The following is a 25,333-nucleotide window of genomic DNA, read 5'->3' on the forward strand; positions in this document are numbered from 1 at the left end:
AATATGTACATAAGAGAGAGACATACCTTATTAAATAAAAAATCTTCCACCTGATTCCTTATTTTCTCAGCCATTTTAGCGCAGTCAGTCAATTCAATCCACTCTAACGCTAGCAACTGACTTGTATTGAATTGATTTTCTTTTGATACTTGTGGAAAACTTTCCAATGAAACACATCCACCGGCAATTATTTCTTTTATATTTGTTGGAAGTTCTAGAATTTTTTGAAGTTGCTTGCAGTCGGTTAACTGAAGCTTCCTCAATCTAACAAATCTTTTGATCCATGCAGGTACACTAACAATTGCACTATTTGATAAAATTAAGCACTCTAAAGTGGAAGGGAAGAGTGTCCCAAAGAAATATATTTTATCAAGAACCAGATTTGTTAGTGTCGGAAACCCAACCGAGGAACAACCAACATCGGAAATGCTTGAATTCACTGGAGGAGGCGATAAGAATAATTCTCTACTTTCCTCTATGGACACAATTGAGAGCATTGCTTGTCTTTCATTCCTCTCATCTGTTTGAAGCATAGCGAGTTTTGGACACTCTCGAACACCAAGATAGTTGAGATGCTGTAACTGAAGAATGCTACTTGGAAGATGAATAAGGTTAGAGCATTTGAAAAATGCCATAAGGGTAAGCTTATCAAGGAATCCAACAGAGTCATGAACCTTAATTAAACTTATGCACCTATAAACACGTAATTCTTGTAAATTTGGGATTCCTGAAATATCAGGAATTTCAGTTAGGTTTTCAAGTCCAATGAGTTCCATATTACTTAGGTTTGGTAAATTCTGCCAAGGAAAAAAAGAAGGGGATAAAATAAGCTTCAAAGAAGTTTACACCATAATTCTAAAGAAAAAACATTAAAAATAACAATCATACCTTCAATCTTTCCTTGAGTCCTTTGAAGGGGCCATTACGAATTCTTAAAATAGTGAGTTTCCGTCCATGAAAATTGGATGGCAGAGATTGTAAAGGAAATTCAGCCCAATGAAGCACTCTTAACTCATTAGGAAGATAAGTAGGCTTTTTAGAAAAGTCAGCATTATGACATATAAAATATCTAAGCCTTTTCATCTTTTCAAAGGTTTTGGAACTCCACCGTATCAATTCTCGTTTCGGCAACTCCACTAATATGCCTTCAATTTTGTTTGTCCCCTAGTAAGATAATATTGCATAAGTGTGGCAACAAAATCGAAAAGTTCTCCATACTCTGTCAATTGCTAGAATTATAATTTTATTCTTACATATACATACATTATTTTATGAAAATGAAGCAAACTTTTATTCCATCAATCTGGCGCCCTATATGGCTATATTGCTTTTTTTTTTCTTTTTCTTCTTTTGTTTTTTTTTTTTAAAGATTTTCATAATAGATAATTTTTTTTTAGTATTAGAATGTCTCGAAGTAAGTGATGACATTCGAGAAGTCAATTTTTTTTTTCTCATATTTACTATTTTCTAACTTATTTATAAAATAAAAAGTACAATACTCATAAAAACTATATCTACATTTGAAATAGAGTAAAAGAAAATTCCCTTGATGATTTATTTATTCTTTTGGATTGAAGGCATCCTACCAACACGCTACATCGTTTTGAGATGGATGGTGTATGTGTGTGTGCAATTATGTGGATATTTTTCAATTAATTTTTGCAAAATATAAAATTCGAAGGGTGTTATTATGAGTCTTACCATATTTTCTTTCAATACATAACGAACATCTTCATAATACCACAATCTACTGCGTTCGCCAGGTTCGTTGGGTGACTCTTGATGAACAATTTTTCTACCCATATCTTGCAGTAAGTCATGCATGACCAAAAAATTATCCTCATTAATAGTTATGAGAGACTTATCAATAAGTACTCCGATACCACTATCTGAAGAGAAACCGCAACTATTTAGTATATGAGTGACATATTTAGCATCCTTTCCTTTGAAGAAACAAGCAATGTCAAGGAAAATATTTTTCTCATTTTCCTCCAATCCATCATAACTTATTTTAAGAATTTCATAAATATTTGTGTGAGGATTTCTTTTGTACTTTCCCAATTCACTTTTCCAATGATTTATGTCTTTTCCATATAGGTTTGAACCTACCACACTTAAAGCTAGTGGGTTGCCCCCAACATAATGTAATGCATGTACTGTGAGTTCCACGAAGTCATCATTAGGTTCGTCACTATGGAAGGCGTGTCGACTAAAGAGCTGAACAGCTTCATTCTGATCTAATTCCTTCATCTCGTATGGTTTAACTTTATGCGTAGCAAGTAAATGTTGATCTCTTGTAGTTATGATGATTTTACTTCCCAAACCAAACCAATCATATTCTCCAAATAATGTATCTAACTGAATCAATTGATCCACATCATCAAAAACTAAAAGAACTTTTTTATTACAAAGCCTTTCCTTTATGACATTGATTCCTTGATCAACATTGCGAATCTTCAAGCTTGAGTCGCCTAGGATATCATAAAGAAGTGTCTTTTGCAACTAGACTATACCGCCCTCTCGCTTTGAATTTTCTCTAACGTTTGAAAGAAAACATTTATCTTCAAATTGATCAGCAATCGAGTTATAGATCGCTTTTGCAATAGTTGTCTTACCAATTCAACCAACTCCAAAGATTCCTACTTTGTGTCTGTCACTCATTCCTAGGCTTAAAAAACGATCTTTGATATCTCGTACACGAGACTCTAGTTCAATTGGATACTTGGCGACATTTAAGTATCTATGACGGTCCATTCTTAAGATCACCAGCTGAACAATTCGTTGGATAAATTCAAATTCATTCCTACCAATGCAGAAAAAAATAATAATAATAATTAATGAGTTGGAGTAGTCACATGAAAAGACTTAAGAACATACATTTGTTCTCTTTGTAACAAATGACAACGGTATGCAACAAGATATGATATAACCCTTCCTTGAGTTCCCTCCGGTACTCCATATCTCAATCCTCCTAATGATTTTTTTTTTTTTTAACTAAACTTAACTTTTCATTTTTCATTCGCGAATTTTGTTTTGCCTTGTTGATACATAGCAAGAGTGTCTTTTTTTCATTTTACTATAAAATGTAACCGCATTTGTTCCTTTTTCTTTTTCGTTTTTTTTTTTTCTTTTTTTTGTAAATGTTTTTTTTTTTTTTTTATCATAAGGGTTTATTTAGTTCCAAAATGTTTAATCTTTTAGTAAACTGAATTGTATCATCTTTCACCATTCAATAATAATGGGATAATATATATTATTTCCACTAAACTTTAGAACGTAGCAAAATACCCCAAAAGCTAAGTATTACATATTCAGGTCGACCCTTCTATTTGAAATTGGTGGTGAAAACTGAAAACTTATATTATGAAGGGTGAAGTCTCCTATGATTGTAGTACTAAATCAGAAATTAATTGTATCAGATTATGTAAAATGACCTTTATGTTGTCTTAAATAGTTTATGCGTTCCATATAACTAATGGAAAACTAAATAGTAGTTTAATAAAAACTATTTAAATAGAAGTTCTTATCCCCTAAAATATGTATATCTATCTTAAGTCATTTGTGGTACTATTGTTCTCTACAGTTTGGATTTATTCAAAGTTTCAATTATTGAAGATTTCTTTATTTTTAAGAAGAAAAAAAAAAAAAAAAAAAAAAAAAAACTCATTATTTTTAAGATTAAATAATTTATTTGTTCTTATAGCTTTCAGAATTATGAGACGAGTGCATGTTATCATGTAACTCAACGTAAAAACTATTTTTACTAAACCCTAACCTATTTTACTTCCAGTAAAACTGATACTAAATTATCGAGTTGTATAACAATTATATACTAATCTATTAAATAACCGGCCATCATTGCTCAGAGTAAAAAAAATGAAGAGGAAGAAAAAGAAAGTATTCAAATTATATATATTACCCTAAAATCCTTGGTGACAATCGAATAATATCCATCTTGGGGCGTGAGGTCATCAAAGTAAAGGATTGGAGCTGATGAGGCCAAAGCTCCAAGGGCAACATGAGGATACTAGCCGAAACCAAGCAGCTAGCTCTGAACCATCAATGAATATATACATTAATTTACATGCTATCAGATTAAAGAATATATATATATATATATATATCACGTACTTTCCCCATATGATCCTCCAATAACAATTACCGGAGAATATTCTGCATGTAAGCTTTTCTTTAAATGAATGATGATTTCTGCATAATCTGCTATTGCTTGGGCTGAGTTGAAGTATCCCAGAGTGCTTGCATTTCTAAATGCTTCTTCCCTTGATCCAAATGGTATTGACTTCCCATAATATCGGTGCTAACATGATGAATATAATCACAGATTTTGAATACATGATTTCTGTAAAACAAGAATATTATAAAAGGATTGTGTGTTCATTAATACCTCTATATATAGTACGAGAGCCTTAAACTGCACGGCATTATCAATAAGAAATCCGACAAAACCCCTATCACCATCCAACGGTCCTTCTGCACCTAAATAAGCAAAAATTGGGGCGCTACAATTTGCACCACCCCAGTTCTTGGAGTTGATAAAATATCTTTGCTGAAAAGAGGCGTAGCTTTCGGGCCTGTAGTTGAAGTGATCGAGTGTTTGATTAAAGTAAAATGTTTGGAAGTCATTTGAAACGTTAGTTGATGCAGATAGTGTTCAGGATCTTGTAGAATTGTTCCTCCAAATGGACTCAACCTGGGAATATTTTATCGTGTTGCAGAGACAAAGGTTGAGAATATAAGAAATAGGAAAGGAATTAGCCATTGCAATGAAAATGTTGGAGATCGAGTACTTCATGGCAATAGGTTTCTGAGATTAAATAGCATGCATGTCTTTGACTCTTTATATATAGAATAAAAAAATTGCTTATTTGATCCCTGAGGTTTGTACGTAGTTATTTCAATAAAATCAAGGCTTGAACATTAATTACTCATAAACCATATGTAATTATGGCTACTTTCACCCATTTCTTTTTAATACTTTTCATCTCTCATAAATTATAATTGATGGTCACTTTATTTTTCTTTTCTTTTCTTTTCTTTTCTTTTCTTTTCTTTCTTGGCAATGATATACAAGTCTGTTTCAGACTACTTCAGTGAAACGCACGCTATAAAAGATATTTGATAACCTGCGGTACCACTTTAGAGTCAAAAAGTCCTTACAAGAAAAGAGATGATGAAGATTCCAGGAAACATTCAACACCACATACAATAATTCAAACAAATATATAAATAACTAAGGCCTGACATGAGGAATATATATTAAGAACAAAACAACCAACATATATTAGTCAAATTCATGGAGGAGAAGATTAAAAAACAAAAACATAAACAAACAGACAAATTGATGATGAGGACCATGCAACTAATTCATTAAGTCTACATGTTGTTGTGATCCTCGTTGGTTGGATTTCTTGTGTTGTAGATGCTAGCAAGACCCACCATGAAAGAGTTTTGAAAATTCTCCTCTTATACTCTTTACTTTTCTTTTCTTTCTTTTTTTTTGGTTTCTTATATATGCTTTTTTGTGGAAGAGATACCCTCCGGACCCAGCAAGAAGACGGCAATTTGTCTTGTATATTTTGTGTTAATTAAAAGCAATAAGCGACTCTGGTTGCCGAAAGGGACGGCCACTTCGATGTTGTAATAGTACTTGGGTAGATTAACATAGTCAAATATAGAGTAGTGATTTAGTGAACACTGTCATGCATAAACAGTACACGCCGGTGTTATAATATTATAAAATATGCATTCACACTATTTATGCACGCCGGTGTTCACTAAATCACTACTCGTCAAATATGATAGAAAATACCCGAGAAAAGAGATAGGGAATAAAGAATGAATATTTCCTAACAAATATTCATGAATATTTAATGTCATCATGTAAACAAATATTGCACATGAATAGTCTATATATGCCCAAACTCAGTTAAACTCAAACTCAAAAGCCACCTACAACCGAATGTTAAGCCAAATTTTACCTAGACTGTTTCAAATGCTTCGTTTTGAGGGATTGACATCATGTGTTTAGTATTGCATTGGACACAATACCATTTATTTCTAATGAATGATTCAAATCATAATAATAAATAGGAGAAACTTTAAAAAAAAATACTATCAAACCGAGTAAAAGTTCAAGATAATTTTTTGAAATTTTTCCTAACAAATAATAATTAAAAAAAAAAAAATGATTGGCTTTCGGAGGCTATTGCGAGGCTGCACCTTTCAAATTGGATGGCTCGGACACCCAAAAGGAGGGGTGTTTCGGCCACCCAACAGCCATCCCCTTCTGGCCTTCTTTATAATCATTTTAAATGAACAGTCCAAAAAATGGTATTGCACCGACCTAAATCCCCTTTTGAGTTCAAAAGCACTTTATACTTGGTTTAGTTTATTCAAGATTATGGACGAAGTACATAAAAGAATGAAACAAAGAATTTCCAAATATCTCCCAACAACCGCCCACGCGCACTCTGTATTAAGACAACCCTATAAATTGTAATCACGGTCATGGCCAAAAGAAACTGGTGTTTTGAAGGCAACACAAGTTAAACTAGCCGAAGAAAAAATTACTCTTCCCATGGTAAATATATAACTAAAATACAAGAATTGACAACGTACAAGTGAAGCACGAGAAAGAAAAATGATTGCACTCACTCGCACTATATGCACAAATAAATAAATGACAAATAACATAACACGCACACGGACACACAGACGCGGATGCACAAGCTCACACACTAGTAAACTCAACCGGCAGCGGTAGTACATAAGATACAACGCATATGATATGCACTCGACTGGGAATCATCGTCGCTGTCGTTGTCGTCTATAGCACCATTACCATACTCATACTCTACTACAGGCTCTCGGGAAGTGGCTCCAGACCCTTTCTTGCCACTAATATTATACATAGAATCCATAAGACACGTCTTGTGATACGCATGACGGCAAAAGAAAACGATGACTGATACATTTTGTATGGAAAACGGATCAAAACACATGCAACACCTTGCACCCCCACTGGTTTTAGACTTAACCTCCATGGTCCTCACACTAGATGATTTCTCAATCGCCTGAGAAGCCACACTGTCGTTCCTTTTTGTTCGTGCTTCATCTTCTTCATTGCTCAAGTATATCCCGTGCCTCGCCTCTTTGTAGTATTTAACCAAGAGGTTGACACAATCAGCCTGTTTCACAATCACAAGAAAATGTCAAGCATTTCATATGGTGCCCCATTAAAAAGAACTGCAACAATGGGATGTTGCGTGGTAGTACCTTGAGGATATCATTGCAACCATGTCTAAGAGATGTTTCAGTCCTGTAATCAGTAATGATCTTGACCAGCCGATCCCTAAGCCTACAAGAAGGAAAGAAAAAAACGAGAGAAATTACATAAAGATTACCGTCAGTAAAGAACTTAATGCTTCGACATCTGTCTCTCATGTTTATGGAAGTTACCAGTGAAAAGCAACCCATTCCAGTCTATTTGGGTGTGTATCAAGTGTAAACATTATTTAACCTTCTTAGCCTTCAAGAAGAACAATTGAAAAGCATTTTTACTTGTGACAAAATATAAGTTTTCATATGCTGCTCCTTTTTTTATTTTGGATGGGGAGAGGGGCAGGTTGCAGGATGATTTTCATGTAAGGTTAGTGCTCATACACAAAGTCGATGGATTAAAACAACACTAGGGCTCCTGAAAAACTTGAACCAAGGTCTGGGCATGTACGAAACCACACAATACACTAACAGAACTGATAGCATCTTCACAATATTGAGCTTCTACTAACAATACATGTATTTATTATTCACTTCTCCCAAAAAAATTGTAACTTTAAAAATGAAGACTGCAAACCGATATTTCTTTTAACATGGAAGACAAAAGAAAGAAGGAACTACTACAAGAAATTCGGCATCATTTTGATTATACTAACCGAGGTATCTCCAAACCATTGGGAACAATATTTACAATATAGAGAGGATCAAGATTTCCAACTGTGTGCTCCAACAACAAACCCACCTAGTAATTAGGAAAGAAATGTTAGAAGAGCTTGCAAAAGACGCACAAAGAAATATACAACTACCATGTCCCTACATACTTTGAATCAAAGTCTTTGCTACATACCATTTCAGGTTTGTCAAGACATTGCCTTACTAACTCTTCCCAAAGATCATCATCATGCTGCATAGTCACAAACTCTACAGCCTGCACACGATGACAATGCTTGCCTCATCACACCACCAAACTTCACAGTTAACCAAAATACCAAGAATCCCAAAGGAGATGAAAAGTACCTCCTCTATATCCCCCAAGTTATTTATAATGACAGATAGGGCTTGTTTAGAATTTCCCATTCTTCCAAGGATGAAGACTTGCTCCCTTAGAAGATCTCTTCTGACGCAAATTTCATATGCCTGCAATTTAAATTTAAAAGTTAATGTATGTACTCAGATATAAAATCATTGAAATTTACCATTTGTCGATGGTTTTAAACCTTTTCAAGCGTATAATGTTGACTACTACGAAGAAAAGGAAGTAGCATCTTTGGATCATATTCTGCATAAAGGTCCACCTATCACAGTAAAACAAGGGACAAGAAATCTTCAGATAAAATGTGTGCCACAAATCACTTTAACTGCACAAAGTGTTGCAACAACCAGATAGAAGTTCTTGCAGAAGTAAGAAAAGAAAAGGATCCAATCCAATACCATAGTAACAAGATCTGCCAAATAAATTTCAAAGCAATAACAAAGGATTACAAAATTAATGCAACTCATTTGATTGCAATAAAATTATTAATGCCATAAAACTTTGTTATGATAAGTAACAAGATCTGCCAAATAGATTTCAGAGCAATAACAAAGGATTACAAAATTAGTGCAACTCATTTGATTGCAATAAAGTCATAAATGCCACAACTTTTTTTTTTGATAAGCAATTCAAATTCTTCAAAAGCGCAGAGGAGCGCAACCCTAGTACATAGAAAATATTCAAGAGAACCTTTGACGTATAGAAAAATATCAGAACTCCAAAAACTCAGAGAAATTAAAAACAGGCAAGCTATTGAACGCTACTATCCATGTACATGGGGATTGAAACAGTCTCTTCTCTAACTCTTAACATCGCAATCTCACGATATTCAAAGCTCCTTGTGTTCCGCTCTCTCCAAATACACCTCATTAAACATAAATGAGCCAGCCTCCACATTTCCAAAGCAGTACGGTATCTCAATTGTCCCCTCCAACTCACCAACAACTCTCCCATCCTTTAAGGCATAACCCATGCAACACCAAACAACTGGAAAAGCGAACTCCATAATTATCTTGCAACCTCCCAGTTGCCACAAAACTAAAGATTTGACATTTCTTGCGGTTGAGAAATCCATGTAAAGTTAAGAAACCCATACTGTAGAATTAAGAACCCATATTGGAGGTAAATTCAACAACCTCAACTTCCATGGAAGATTCATGTTAAACATCCAAAAGAGCCCACAAGGAATCTTTGTGTGTCAAAAATCCTAGCGTTCAAATATCTGCTTTGGCTATTGTCAGGCAAACTTGTAGAACAGATATGTAACAACTCTAGACAATAATTGGTGGCAGCAACTTCTGGCAACTAGCAAAAAGCAAAATTGCTTTGTGCTTTCATCTTGATCTAGTTACGCAAATATGGAATAATGCAAGGGCTTATCCATAAAGATTTCGCAAGACAATCTCTATAGGAACTCCTCCTTTTTTTTCTTTTTGTTTTACTTTTTCCAAAGTTTGTTTGGTTTCAAGGCAATTCCCTGAGACAGCTTACTTGACCACACAATTCCTTGACTGGAATGACTCGGTGCTAGTATCAATTTGAAGAGAGGACAATTGGATGGTTCAATTGCTTCACCAAACAGACATGTCTGGACTCGTGGTGATTGAAAACACTACTTTCTTTAAGACCGTAACTCGGTGAAAAGGAAAATCATAAACAGTTCATCGTTACTTTCAAGTATTTCTTAATTGCTTTAATGAAAGCAAAAGTCCAAGCTGCACCAATTAATTTTCGTACGCTCTACATAAAGAAATCTGTAAAATTATTTTTTAACCAAAAAAGTGAGAGCATCCACCAACCAATATACCAAAATATGCTTTCTAATCAAGAAAGTAACTGTTATTTAAAATTTCCCACAGGCTGCAAGAGTTTCCAAATGTTCATAAATAAGAACCGTGGCAAGAGACTGCATATTCTAGTTCAATGTTCATGCATCATTTGACTCACAAGCATAAATTAAGATGATTTGATGGTCAACACATCTTTAATCTATCTGATAAGTATGCAATTGTGTTTATTTGTTCACAATTTTCATCCTGTGAACAATCAGATCCAAAGAATCCAAAACAGTTAAAGACAGCAACCATCATAATGTGAACATATTATTTATAACTAAATTAAATATTGCTATACTCACTTAGAAACACAGAGTTCAAACCAAAATGAGGTTGAGTGTCTCTCACTACCTGCACATCATGAAAATCCTTTCCAGCGTGTGGATTCACTTCGAATAATGAATGGAGATATAGATGCAGGAAATATCTGTGATCACACTTATTGCTGGCATTTTGAAGTTGTGAAACAACTTCAGATGGAGTAATCAAGTCCTTATTTTGGATCAATAATGGAACTGCATGCTTGCAATCTATCATCATCAGTTGCACAACCTACATAGGCATAGGTAACATAAAAAGTAGTCGGGAATTTAAATAATGACACATAAGAATGAGAAGAACACAACAGAAACTAGAATCCCAATAAGTATTTTAAAGAATACATATTGCAAACCCCAGTTAAGAAGGATGATGCTCAATTGAGTTCAATTGTATTGCAAGTTATGTCTATTATATGATGAAAATGACATCCTGATTAATGATTTATAGCAGAACCCGCAATATTTTTTTTTTTTTTTTTCAGAAAATCTATAGGTTGCTTTTTTCGGAAACATTTATGCAAAATACATCAAATAATTATCAAACTGACATGAATTTACTTAGAAAACAGCAATAACAGCAAATGAAAAAACCTATGGACAGACACTAGTAACGCTAAAAGTATTTCATCCAATTTTGCATTGGCATACCTTTTCCCGAATTGCATCGTGCAAGTTATATTTTTCGATGAAGTCGAATACTTCTGGCTTCATAAGCTGAAAAATTATACCCAAAATTAAAAATTAAAAAGGGTAGCTAAATTGGTCTTAGTACACAAAATAGAGATGTGAAACCATGATTTTCTGAAGCATTTAACATAAACATTTTATCTAATACATGAAATTCTAGTGTTGGCTTGTGAATGAATCTTTCCATGTGCATCAGTAACACTTACATCAGCATAGATCGAAAAAGCTTTCTCATATTGCCCATCTATTACATACAACTGTGCTAGTGCCTGACAGAGAAAAGGAATGCATAAATAATCATATGTAGAGATCATGAAATATGGAAAGCATATGTATCAAGAGATTTAGAAGTACGTGAATGTGTGCATCTTTGTCTAACGAACCTCTTTGAGCGCATCAGTCATGGATGAAGTATTGAGCTGAGGTTCTATGGCCGAAATAACAGGCAATGCAGAATACATCACATGTGGCCAAGATTTGACAGTTGACAAGAGGGCCTCATGGAAAGAAGGATTTGTAGCCAAAGCTACAAGGGCAACCTGTAGCACAAAAGGCAACAAGAGGCCTTGAATCCCAAGTTTGCACATTAGAACGAAAATAAAAGATATTATACGAAATTTAGGCGTACTGTTTTGTCCAACAAACCTCATAAGCAGTATCACGCAGTCTTGGGTTTTCTGTTGGTATGTATGGGACCAACACTGGAAGCTGACGGAGATGAGCAAAGTGGAAAACCCATCTGTGGAAAGCAGCCCACTGCCAGTTATTTAGATGAATTGTACAAAGAGTAATAAATAAAGGCAGATAGTACCTTTCCCATGCTGAAGCAGATCCCCGCAACAATTTAGGACACAAAGATGCAGCTTGAGCATACTTCCTTTCCACAATCAAATGATCAAGGTATCCCGATCCCACCTACACATATAGTGGCCATATTGATCAAACTATGCCATGAAGTATATATGGAAAGCGAAAATTGGAAATGTTGAGACTATAAGGTAGTCATCTAGAAAACAATATCCTATCATATTTCGCAATAATGTAAAATAATCACATACAAGCACAGCAGGATCACTGAATAGCCATTTTCTGAAGTGCTTAGCTGATGTACACTTATCTTTAATAATTAAATTAATACTCATAATGAATTTTGGCCTGAATTTTTTAACCAAAACCAGTAGCTTGTGACTCAATATGGGCATCATCAAATCATTTTAATTCAGAGAGGGGAAGTAAGGAGGAAAAATTGGGAAGAAAAAGATTTGCCGCTTTTCGTCAAGGTTGAGGGAAAAAACCATCAAAATGCACGGTTACATCATGTACAGCAAGAGGGGAAAAGTAAATCAAGCCACTCCCCCAAAACAAAAAATTCCCAAAAACAGATGCGCCTCTCCCTCACCACCAGTACTATGTTTTTAGTCCCCACTTGTTTGCACTGCCAATCTGAAAGGGTTGCATTTAGTGAACCACTAAGATAAAAACTCTCATTAACCTTAATAAGAAGAGCGGCATAGAAAGCCGTTGATCATCTATTGCTCCATTGCGAGATAGCTAATGAGTTATGAAACTATATTTTCTCGGTCTTTTTGGGATAGAGTGGGTCATGCCTCTGCGAGTGGTGGATCTTTTGGCTTGTTGGAGAGGGCAATTTGGTAGATATCATAGTATAGCAGTGTGGAAGATGATTCTGTTTAGCTTAATGTGGTGTATTTGAAGAAAACGCAATGATCAAACTTTTAAAGATTGTGAGAGGATGGTGGCAGAATTACAATCCTTTTTCTTCAAAACCCTATACCACTAGATGGCTGCCTATAATTGTTTCATATTTCTAATTTTCTTGATCATTTAACTTTTTCTTGATAGGTCCCTCGTATCCCGCAAATTCTCTGTACTGGTGTTGGATTTCTTCGATCTTTAGCTTCTTTGGTTCTTGGGTTGGTTACTAGGGGGTCATGGCTTCTTTTTTACTGTAACAAAGGCCCATGAGGAGATTTTTTCGCATAATTGAAATCCTTTGAGTTCATTATCGAGCAAGGAGGAAACTCCTTCAGGTTAAGAATAGTGGAAAGAGGGTATGATTATCTAGATATTTTTGGGAGAGATGGAGCTTTTAGGTTACTCTTGGCGGTCAACACAGTGGCTAGAGTGGACAATAGTTCGGACTTTATTCGTAAGTTCAGGGATCCTCAAAGCGCCTTCTTAGATCAGCAGTGCAGTAATTCCCACAGGAGCTACATGGCCATTGAAGAGTTCAACGGCTTTGGGCGAATCTCATTCCCAAAGGCAAGAAGAAGTGGGGTTGGTGTGGGTTTGTGGAGATGCTACAGTATTTGTTGTCTCCTTTTACCTCTGTGACTCACGCACCTCCAATCATCATTGTACCATTACCGAGTCTTAAGAGTGTTCCCACGAATCACTCTTTTGCTCAGGTGGTAGCCACCATATAGGGTAGCCCAACCATTTCTAACAATAGGGGTGCCGGAGGGAATTCTGTCATGGCTCACTAAAAAGCCCCTCCCAACGTCTGAATATTTCCAAAACGAGACGTTAGGAGCAATAAGGTGGGTGCATTGCACCTCCCTTTGTGTAAGCTACAAAAATCCAAAAAAGGGTACCTTTCCAGTACTTTGAAAGACGGTCGGGCGCCTCAGAGGATCTCATTTGAGTGTATATGTGGAAGAGAAAGGAAAGCGCCACATAAATTGGATTAAAGCTCGAGTGGCTCCCGCCTAGGTACACGCATTAATAAGCTCCACAAAACCCCCAAGTTGAATGAGCCTATGGGAATAGCATGCAATAATATATTGTCGCGATGGCCCAATGAACTTTGTAGGCCCATGTCATTTAAGGCCTTCGGAGATGATAGTAGCAACAGGCTTTCCTTTAGACCCTCACAGCCCACTTCAGCCCACTTGAAACCAGTGGGCTCCACTCCAGAAATTTATTTTTGAATGGGCTTCATATTTGTGCTACCCAAAGGCCCAAATAGTAGTGGGCAATAGCCCGTGTTTGATAACAGGCATGTGGATTGAGTTGCGACCCTCAGGTCAACTATAATTGATGTAGGACGATATTTACTTATATTTTCGGTAAAAACGAAAACAATAAAAATATCAAAAATAATATTGAAGCAGCGTCACCTGATCAGAATTTTATCCATTCTCAGACAATGGAAGTACAAAAGGAAAGATTATCACGATTCCCGCTGATTGTCAATTTTATATTAGGATTTTATTTTATTGTATTAGTACTTTATTTCCTTTCCTTATAGGGTTAGGTTTACTATTGTTACTATGATTATGTTTACTTTCCTACTAGAATTAGATTTACTTTCTCTACTAGGATTAGATTTACTTTCTCTACTATAAGTAGTTTTACTTTCTCTACAAGTATTTCTCTTCTATAACTAAGCTTGCTTATTATATAAAAATCAACTCATTTAATTATTATCAAATCAGAGAATTGTCTCTCAAATACTCTGCGGAGTTTTATCTTTCTTTTAGCATGCGGGCTTGTTTTTATCTTTTTGGGTAGAAGACGAAGACGCAGTTACCTTAGTCTTCCGCTACGTCAATAATTCTCGGGTGAGTGGTCCATTCGTATCATTCGTGGGTCGAAGCTGCTCTCCTTATCGTTGCATTACATCTCGACGGATTTTGAAGCATTGATGGAACCCGATTCAAGGTTTGTGATAGAGTGCTAGAAAACGACGACGAGCATGGCTAGTCTTTTGGGTGGCTGGGTCCTCTCCACCGGCAATGGACTCCGAGGTTGGCTCTCTTCGCGGTAGCTTCCCCTATCACCTTGCCCAGATATGTTCTCTCCCTCGAATGACGGCAGTGGGAATCTCCCAGTAGTTGCAATTTCGATTGGGGACCCCAGCTCATCTAAGAGGAGCGGAAGTTTACCTTTGCTAGACCACATGGCTTTGAGTATGGGTCCAGTGGGGATGAGCTCTGTTTTCATGAGGGTATTATCTTAGCAGACCCTGCGCCCACCAGCCCAATTACTGTGGGTCCCTTTTCATGCAAAGAGGGTACCCTTTGTATTGCTCCCGAGTTATCCTCTCTCAACTCCTCAATCCCTCGTGCGCGAAAATTTGAGAGCTCAGAATGGGTCAAAAGACATGTGGTGTCTTTTGACCTCCTAAACAAATAAATATATTATATAGTGCCTAAAAAAATTATAGACCAAGATAGAAAAAAGACATAGAGAAAACAATCATTGGCATCCCAAGTAGTGAAACGCACGCATTTGCAAACACATGTTCCATCCGCACAATCATGTTTGTTTCATGTTAAATGATATGGAACTGAATGTAATTGAACAAAAACAAATTGGAAATACCTCGTCAAGGAGTTCACTCCGCCCTTGACCGGCTTCCACAGCTGCCAAAGCTTTTTCATGCCACCCATGTTGCAGAAGCCAAGCAATATGATCTTCGGCATCCCTAATAATTGTAAATATATTAAATTTTTAATATATAAATATACATTTGAAAAAGCATATACCATTTTATCATACAAAACATTTTATACACCATGAAAAAGCAAATAATTCAAAATTTTCCGTCAGAATGATCAAAAGGATTTCCATTTCTAAGAAACCAAATGAAAACAAGGCTGAATTGTAACTTTGTACCTTCATCGAAAACTCAGTAAAACCCATCAAATTCCATAAAGATTTTACCACAATAATGTGAAATTTATGACATTTATTTTAATCTGGATTTATAAATAATTTCAATGCACTTTCTGTCGTGCTTCAAGATATTCATATGCCAGTATGGACATATATGACACCTATAGAAGTGTGAATATGATTTCATAATAACCAATCTATTACATATTACTGTTTCTTTAATTCGCCACGACCACGAACTATAAAGAAGCAGCAAAATTAAATAAAAACTAACAACCATACTAACCTAGGTTTGGCAATAACGACATCCTTTGGGGATACAATATAGTACAGTGGTTCATCACCTGCTGCCCACTGACCACCAGCATAGCTGCTACCTACATTGACACAAAAAAATATTACAACTATTTAGATATTAATAATCAGATCAATATAGACCATCAACTTCACTAACAAATACATTAACCTGAGAAAGGAGCATGAGCAAGGGAATAGTCCTTTGCCTTGTAATGCTCAAAGCCATGAACAGGTAGGGCATCTGTTGAAAGTTCATCATTACTCCACGATACTATACGTACTTCTGGCCTCTGTGCATTTCCCTGCTTATAATTAGATTTTCCCATGTCAGAACTTAAAAAAAAAAAAAAAGTAAAAAATAAAAAATCCCGTATAAAAAACAATCACATCTTTCGACAGAATTATTTTATGTCGAGTTGGAAAACAGAAAATCAGGGTAAACCAATAAGTTCAGATAAAAATTCAGATAAAAACCGGAGTAATATTAGTAATAACATAATCTTCAGCAAAGGTGATCTACAAGAAAAAACCGGAACCTACTCTGACTATCATAATCTAAAGAAAACAAAGAAAAAGAAAAGAGAGAAGTTATAGTCCATGGAAAAAATTACTAGGAATATTATATGATTAAAGAGGTCCAAATATGTGCCTAAAGATTATTAACTTAAAAACTAGGCAAAGAAAAAAAATAATTTAGAATTGGTAAAGAGACTGTATGAGTTCCAAAAACCATTGTCATGGGTGGCCCTATTGGGAATGAACTTTCTTCTGTGAATATTTAAGCTTTAGTTTCAAGAGATAAACAAAACATTTGCAGCTTGAACTTCGAGTCTACAAGGCACAAGGTCAGGAATAGGATGCCAATGTATTTCCCAAAAAAGCAAGAGAGAAAGTACCTGCCGTGATGGAATGGTGCTACTAAATTCCTTCTCCCCATCTTCTTCCCCAGGAATATATGCTAAAACAACCAAAGAATCACCAAATGGAGCAACTCCTGAAATGAAATAGCTGGTTTGGAAAGATGCCACAATATCCACCTTGTTCATACTTGACATTGGAACATGTCTATATGTCCCATTAGTTGCTCCATTCTGATTTGATCTTATTGATGCAATTTTTACAGATGTTCCCCAGCCAATCACCAAAAGAGTGTCATCCTGAATGAGATGAGAAGCAAAGAAAAAAAAAATTGGAAAGAACACAACACTGGTGTTGAGAACATCATATAAAGGAACACAAATTTGAAGATAGGCATTTAAACATATCATATGTATGTATGCATGTAAGCATGTATATATGTATCTAAACAAATGAAAATTTGCACATATACATATGTGTATGTGTGGTATTGTTGTAGCTGCTAAGGCTATTGCTGTTAGCCTGAAACAATTGCACTGGAACTTGCATAATCCAAAAACATGTACCAATGCAGAGGCCAGTTAATCATTGACTGACCTGCCAAACTAAGTGAGGAACTAAAAGCTCAGGACGTGGGATTCCTCTTGGTCTTTCAATAAATGTTATACGTTGATCATTGGCAGTGTCATAAACTTTCACACCTGCATCATTAGCCCAAGCAATGAGACTTGTTCTCCACTTCACTGCATGAATTGGACCTTCACCAGAATGCAAGACCTAGAAAACAGGTTAAATTTTTTTAATTTCAAGAAATAAAAAGGTATTAGGCATTCTATGCATGCCATTAGTCAGTAGACTAGTACAAACCTGGTCACGATAGCCAAGCCATTTCTTGGTATTGTAATATAAATGACCTGCTAAACCACCAGCTACAAATCTTCTTGACATTTTTCTTGCATACTCTGGGTCCAGAGCAATAGCCTTCATCGGGCGATGATACTCAAACTTCATTTTCTCGTCAGTGAAAAGGCTGTTTATAACAACAGACCCATCATCAGAACAGCTTCCTACATATTCACCTTCTAGATCAAAGCTAAGATCATTGACAGCAGCAGTATGAGCAAGGAATTCCTTCACCTGTAAAGAAGAAAATCAACCAAACATTTCAAACCAAAAACATGTTATTGTGAGTACAACAATTGTGGTTGGTGCAACCCACTGGCCCCAAATTTATGATGACAGTCTTGGAGCCCATATGATTCCCTGGAAGAACAGGTTTGATCTGATAATTAGTAATGTCATATGCTTTGGACAGCCCAATGCCAGTGTATTATACAACGTTACATAATTGGTTATGATTTCATAAATTTAAGAAACAAATGCATTTGAGATCACATGATGCACTTGGTTTCTGGGTAATTTTATTTCTTAAGAAATAGAAAAGAAACAAAAAAAATATTTGTAAATAGAAAATGAGTATAGATAGATCACAAATTGATCTTATTGTTTCCAAGACTTTTATAGATTTTAAAAAGTGGCATTTATCAATACACATGCTGTGTGACACAATCATTTAATCAACGACAAATTCGCAAATGGACTGAGACTCTGACCATGGCAATGGAAGTAGTGATAACTAACACCACACTAGCTCCATTTCAGTTGTAAAATTCTTACATCCACTCCACATATGCCCCAAACAAAGGACCAGTCAGAGCACGTTGCCACCAAGGGCATTTTTTTTCTCCGATAACTAAATTGCCACCAAAGGCCAGGTGGAAGTCTCATTAGATACCAATAAGAAACTCTAGCTAAACCAGTAAGATAGTTCTTCTCAAACCATTGACATTTAACAAGGACACTGCCATACTACGTAGGTTGACATGGTGAGAAATGACGCAAGGACTGGTTATCCAAGAGACGAAGAATATCTTTGGGTTTAGTATGCACGGTGAGCAAGCTCCGTCCTAAAACAACAATAGAATAAAAACTCATGGTGTCGATGTTCGTGCGAAGTTCAACAACTCTACTATGTAAAATCAAAGAGTACCAACTAAAGTTTTCAATGTGGAATTGGAATTTGATGCTTTACCAAATGCTCTCTTTTTTTTTTTTTTGCGCCAGCTCAATGCTGAAAAACATTATCAAACTCATGCCAATTAGCTCATCCCACATTCCTTCACTCTATAATCCCCAAAACCAGCTCATTTACCACCTCATTGCTCAATTCCAGCACCCAATAACATACAGAAACCAAAATTAAAGAAAAAGACAGATCTAACAAGCTCTAAATTTCATCCACAACGATTCAAAATTTCCTAAAATCCAAACATCGAATCTAATCTCGTTTACTTTAATTACCAAAAACATTACGAACTCAGTCGAAAACAAACACGATTTCCAATCTCATCCCTCACCTGGTTCCCAAGAAAATCGAGGATGTGGACGGTGCCTCCCTGGGTCCCGAGCGCGATCATGCGCTCCGCGACGGCGATACACGACGCCGCATCGCTCGCCAGCAGCGCAGGTATGCTGCCCCCCATTCTCTGGTACTTGAGCCTCGGCTCCTCTTCCTCCTCCTCCTCCTCCGCCTGTTCTTCATCCTCCTCTTCTTCCTCTTCTTCTTCGTCCTCCTCTTCTCTCTCGTCGTCTCCCTCGACGCCGTTCTCTGAGGGAATCGGAGCCATTTGTATAGTTCGTCCTGGTGGCCTCGTCTTCGGGAGGAAAGGTAGAAAAATAATTGAGAGAGAGAGAGATCTGTTTGGGTTGTTTCGTTGAAAACGGTTTTTCTCCTACTTCGGACCGTCTCTCATATTTATTTGCAAGAGAACAAGGGAGTGCTGACGAATTATGAAAGTGCTGGATGCCACGTACACTGTTTCTTTTCACTTACCTTGTATTATTTTTTCCTCAGTGACATAATGACAGGTTGCTATTTGCTAGTGAAAATCACTATCAGGGTATCTTTATACATTATATATAATGGTGGGAGAAGCTCGTAATTGAAAACCACCTCTTGAACCTCCTCTTTTTTTTTCTTTTTTTTTAACATGTTCGTATAAGACGGGAATTTAAACTAGTAACCTGGAGGGAAACTCGTAATTAAAAATCATCCCTCTTGACCTTTTTTTTTTTTTTTACATGCCGCACAAAAATGAGGATTTGAACTAATAATCTCCGCTTCATGAGGCGTGATCCCCAGATAATTGAGCTACTTCTTAGAGATACCTATCTTCAACCCTTGGCAAGTCAACAACTTAGGCTTTACTCAAATGAAGGTGAATCTTATTTTTTAATTGAATATAGATTAAAAAATAAGTTTTGGTATTTAAAGAGATTTTCTTTCAAAAAAATAAATTAAAAAAGAAAGGGAAATAAAGGATAGTATTTGCCTTTTGTGGGGTTGACTGGTTGGACATTATTTGCAACTTTTTAAGCAATAGTCGTTGTTCTGTGTCTAAAAGGCACATGGACAGACTATATACTTGGAATTCAATGAGACTATAGTATCAAGAAGTTCAAATCCGAGGAGATTACTAAGTTGGAGTATAGTAGTTATGTAAGGAATTTTCGGTGGAACGGCGAAATGCGTAAAGAGGTGGAAAACGGAAGCACTCTTACCTAAGAAAAACTTGTGTTTGGGAGTGTTTTTTAAACAATTGCGATTAAAAATGTAGAAAATTTTGTATTTTCAAATTGTAAACATGAGCAAAAAGTACCGATGAATAAGATATAGAAAGAGATGTCACAATTTGCAGGCTGGCATGCACAGTTTCATAATCATGTTGTTTCGGGATTTGAATCCCCTCCAATTGAGGAAGAAAATGAGAATTTCATTTTCTTTAATCTTAGCCCTTAAAGGAATCTAAGGATTCAAAAGATTTCAATCTCAAAACACAAACACTACCACACTAAATTTTATATCAAATTTAAATTAAAAAATTAATTAATTATTTATTTTAAAAACAAAATGAAGAAAACACCCGGGGGCGGCTCCGCCCATTGGTGCTTTCTTCATTTTATTTTTAAAATAGTTAATTTTTTAATTTAAATTTGGTATAAAATCTAGTATGGTTGTGTTTGTGTTTGAGTTTTTAGATTGAAATATTTTGAACCCTTAAATTCATCTAAGGGTTGAGATTAGAAAAAATGAGATTCTCATTTTTCTCCTCAATTAGAGGGAATCCGGATCCGTTGCTTCGAGTACTAGAGTTGAGTGCAATGACGAGCATGACAAAAAGACAAATTAATGAAAATGCATAGGGTGCAAGATAAAATAAAAGAAAATGAACAGACAAGGGGCATTTCTATTTAGTTGGTTGATTTCTACATTTGATTAAGATACAATATTAAGGTTTGTAATTATTTTATAATTTAGCTACACGTATGTGATTGGAATCTTTTACGTTTAAGAATGTTTTTCTAACATAAGGCAGCGAAAATATATAATAAACTATAAGGTTGTAGTAGCAGGTAAATTTAAAATTTTTCTATTACATCATATGCACATGACACTAGAGCTCTAATCAAGTGTAATTTACTGTGAATATTATAACAACTTGTCAAGTTAATTTTTCCTTACATCACACTTATCCTAACTAACAATTCTAAATAAATTATATCATACTTATACATTTGGCTCACACTTTCAGCATCGATGGCTTGTCGTTTGATACTACTATAACATATCTTTGTAAACAACATTTACAAGTGGAATTGATGAGTCTACATAGGGCTATAATGGAGCCAATTTGAGCTGCGTATTTGGCTATCAGACTCAACTTAGTTAATAAGCTTCTTATTCGAGCTCCAAGCTATCGAATTGTGTCCAAGCTCTCGACTCGCGAAAAGCTTAGCCTAGTCCGAGCTTGAACTCCGTTGAGGATCCCATCTGAGCCAAGTTCGGTACTTGATAGACTCATCTTGACTCGAACTCGATTATTTTTTAAAATTAATTTAATAAAAAAATTAATGAAATAAAAGCTGAAAGGCTTAACCCAATAGAACTCGAGCTCGATTTCGGTTTTAAAAAATAAACCAGTTGAGCCATTATCGGGTAACTTGACTGGCTCGACTTGCTTTTTTTTAAAAAAAAATTTTAGTTTACATGCTAAATATTGATAAATTAAGTTTAAAAAGTATAACTTTATTCATAACAAGAATAATTTGGAAATAATGTTTTCTTAAAAAAAATGCAATTACAAATAAAATAAAAATAAATAAATTCACATAATTGATTAAAATACAACACAAAATACAAATGAAAACAATGTAATCTTCACCTTGCCAACCAGACACAAAAAAAAAAAAAAAAAATAGTTATTTTTACGTTGTTGTATTGTTTACTCAAAGTTCTTTAACCTTTATAAACATGTCAATAATGGTTTAATAAGTAACACAAAATTCGTTAAAAAGCAATAAGAGGTAACAAAGTGCATCTGTTGGAAATTATGCGTATGATCTCTGTATGTAGAAATCTCCCGTTAGGGTGAAAATCCTATGGACAAAGTGATAGAAGTCAGAGAATGAGAGAATGGAATAATACGTATGTTCTCTGACTTCAACTTTATTTATAGAGTCATGATATAACTCTTCGCCAAGAATTATATCACATCACTTATCATAACCACCATGGAAGGGTATAATTGTCTATGGGGATGACCACACAAGTTATGGTGTGATCATCCCTAATTTATCATCTCTTACTTGATCACACTATAACATCAGGTATGTAATCTAGTTGAACATTATTACTTTGGTACCAATAATAATTTTTATACATGTCAACTCTCATCTGTAGAAATTACAGATCGGCTTTAGATTGTATTATAGCTTTTAATGATGTATATACAATTTTCTCATCTTATCTAACCACACATTTTACCATATACTTTCTCACCGATTGTATATTAGGGTGACTTCATTTCGCTTTTTTAGCGAAATGAATGACATCAATTCTCTGTGATTAGGAATATTAGTTCATACCTATTTCACAATTGACGATTTTAACCATACACAAAACTATGTGCTGGCATGCATTGATTCTCGATCAAGTGTTTTCTTGATACACCTTATCAATGTCCTTTACACTATTAAAGCAAAAATATTACTTATTGTTAACATAATAATGTCTCTCGGTGAACCTTACTTTTATGAAAGTTGTAATATCCGTGTTTCTTTAGTGTCTTTTGTCTATGACTTGACCAATTATTCCCCTTATAAAACAGAATTGCATAGAATCGTTCATTCAGGCGTCCTTGAATCCTTCCATTTGTGCTTTAACATATATGTAGCTACTACCTAGGTGTTTCTTAATCCCATTGTACCTACAAGCTCTTTGAACTTATCCAAAAACAATCCTTTGGTCATAGGATTGGCCACCATCTCTGTTGAGGGGATAAATTTGTATATCTCCTCTTTCCACTATATCTTGAATATAGTGGTAATTTATATTAATATGTTTGCCTTTGGAGCTCTGTGCTCCACTTTTTATTAAAGAGATAGTAGATTTGTTGTCGCAAAACATATTGACTGGTTTACTATTAAAAACTTAAATTTAAACTTTCTACAAATGTTTAATCTACACTGCATTACTTACTGCTATGTAACTATGTTGGATGATATATATTCAACTTCCATAGTAGATTTTGCAACGCAATTTTGTTTCTTGCTTAACCAAGAAACAATTGTTCCACCAAACAAGAACGACCACTTGTTGATTTTCTATTATCAGCATCTCTAGCAAAATATGCATCTATGAATCCTACAATTTCTAGATCACTTAAACCAAAACATAACCCCATGTGTTTTATTACCTTGCAAATATTTGAATATACGTTTTACTGCTTGCCAATGTGTCTTCCCTAGATTAGATTGATATCTGTTTACTAATCCTACTGCATGACAAATATTAGATCTTGTACTTGTCATTGCATACATAAGACTGCACACTGCTTGGGCATAGGAAACAGATTCCATTCCTTGAATCTCTGTCTCATTTTAAGGACACATTGTTTTGCTTCAGTGCTGGCCTTTTGAAACAGGTGTACTTAAAGGTTTACATTTATCCATATTAAACCTCTTAAGTATCTTTTCCAGATATTTTTCTTGATCCAAATATAATAACTTTCAATTTCTATTTCTAGAAATTTATATTCCTAAGACATAGGTAGCAGCACCCATATCTTTCATTTCAAATTGAGAATAACTTCTATAAGGACTTGGCATAAACCAAGTCTTTTGTGCCCTCCAATAAAGAGGAGACACATCAACCTATCACACAAAATGATCATAACGAAAAAAACACAGGATTATAAACCATTTTTCTCCATTCAATCGGCAAGGACCCTGACGACACTGCCCATCCCACCGACCCATTGCCCAGCTACTGAACATCGCCTAACACCGACTATTCCTCGGCCACTTCTCCACCAATGATAATTTCATAATTTTTTTGGTCTTTCTCCATCTTCTACAAAAAAAAACCCCTTTTCCTCATTGATGAAAAACTGAAATTTTCATCTCACAACAATGCCAAAACCCAATACCCAAATCATCAAAATCCATGGCTTATTCAGACATTGTCTGGGAGAAAGCCATCTAACTAAGAAGAAATCCTCTCCAAATTAGTCTCTTCGTTGGTTTATTCATCCAAGAAAGCTTTGTTTGCTAGGTTAAGCAAACGTCAACTAAAAATGTGTTCCTCTCCATATTGTTTTGTCCATGGATTGGATCATCGAAGAGATTCAAAGTGAGGCAAGAGATCCAAAGTGTAGGAAACAATATGGAGGCAAGACCAAATTACCATTGCGTTGCTCATTGAATGGGAAAAGGGGGTTCTTGCCAATTGAAATGGAGAAAAGGGGTTTTGATCATGTGTTTTTGTATTATTGTCATTTGGTGTGATAGGCTGATGTGTCCGCTCTTTATTGGAGGGCACAAAGTACTTGGTTTGTGTCAGTTCCTTATAGAAGTTATTCTCTTTCAAATTTGGATGACAAGAAACATTTTGTTTTATTTATCATATATGGACCATTACCAGTTAGCAATATATCGTCTACATATAACGGTAATATTGTTAATTTCACATTTTCATTACATATGTAAACACAGTGATCTAGTAGACTTACCTCGAAACCAATTTCTAGTATTTTTGTTGAAACTTTAAATATCATTGCCTTGAATATTGTTTAAGCCCATATGACGACCTTTTTAATCTATAGACTTCTTCTTCATTTCCTTTGATCTGGAATCCATGAGGCTATAACATGTAAATCTCTTCTTTTAATTCTCCATTGAGAAAAACTGTCTTAACATCCAATTGATGTAATTTCAAATCAATTTTAAGGCCTGTTTGGGATTGT

The 25,333-nt window shown here is 35.3% G+C and overlaps 1 protein-coding gene and 2 pseudogenes across 1 annotated transcript; all 3 read right to left on the reverse strand.

Moving 5' to 3' along the window:
• Nucleotides 1-882: 882 nt before the first annotated feature.
• Nucleotides 883-2,754, reverse strand: LOC148584052 (TMV resistance protein N-like; annotated as a pseudogene).
• A 1,026-nt stretch (nt 2,755-3,780) lies between these two features.
• LOC148584053 (uncharacterized) lies at nt 3,781-4,669 on the reverse strand (annotated as a pseudogene).
• Nucleotides 4,670-6,572: 1,903 nt separating this feature from the next.
• VPS41 (vacuolar protein sorting 41) lies at nt 6,573-19,768 on the reverse strand. The gene is made up of 19 exons (XM_059573848.2): nt 19,388-19,768; nt 17,838-18,107; nt 17,568-17,747; nt 17,009-17,269; nt 16,282-16,414; nt 16,102-16,192; nt 15,522-15,624; nt 11,986-12,089; nt 11,820-11,913; nt 11,558-11,713; nt 11,381-11,443; nt 11,136-11,201; nt 10,519-10,719; nt 8,517-8,594; nt 8,317-8,436; nt 8,147-8,227; nt 7,956-8,041; nt 7,297-7,378; nt 6,573-7,208 (listed from the first exon to the last, which is right to left on the reverse strand). Exons 1-19 carry the CDS (start codon nt 19,655-19,657, stop codon nt 6,768-6,770), a joined length of 2,880 nt encoding a protein of 959 aa, XP_059429831.2. The 5' UTR covers nt 19,658-19,768; the 3' UTR covers nt 6,573-6,767.
• Nucleotides 19,769-25,333: the final 5,565 nt, after the last annotated feature.

This window comes from Corylus avellana, chromosome 8 (genome assembly GCF_965113065.1).
Source record: "Corylus avellana chromosome 8, dhCorAvel1.hap1.2, whole genome shotgun sequence".
Classification (NCBI taxonomy): Eukaryota; Viridiplantae; Streptophyta; class Magnoliopsida; order Fagales; family Betulaceae; genus Corylus; species Corylus avellana.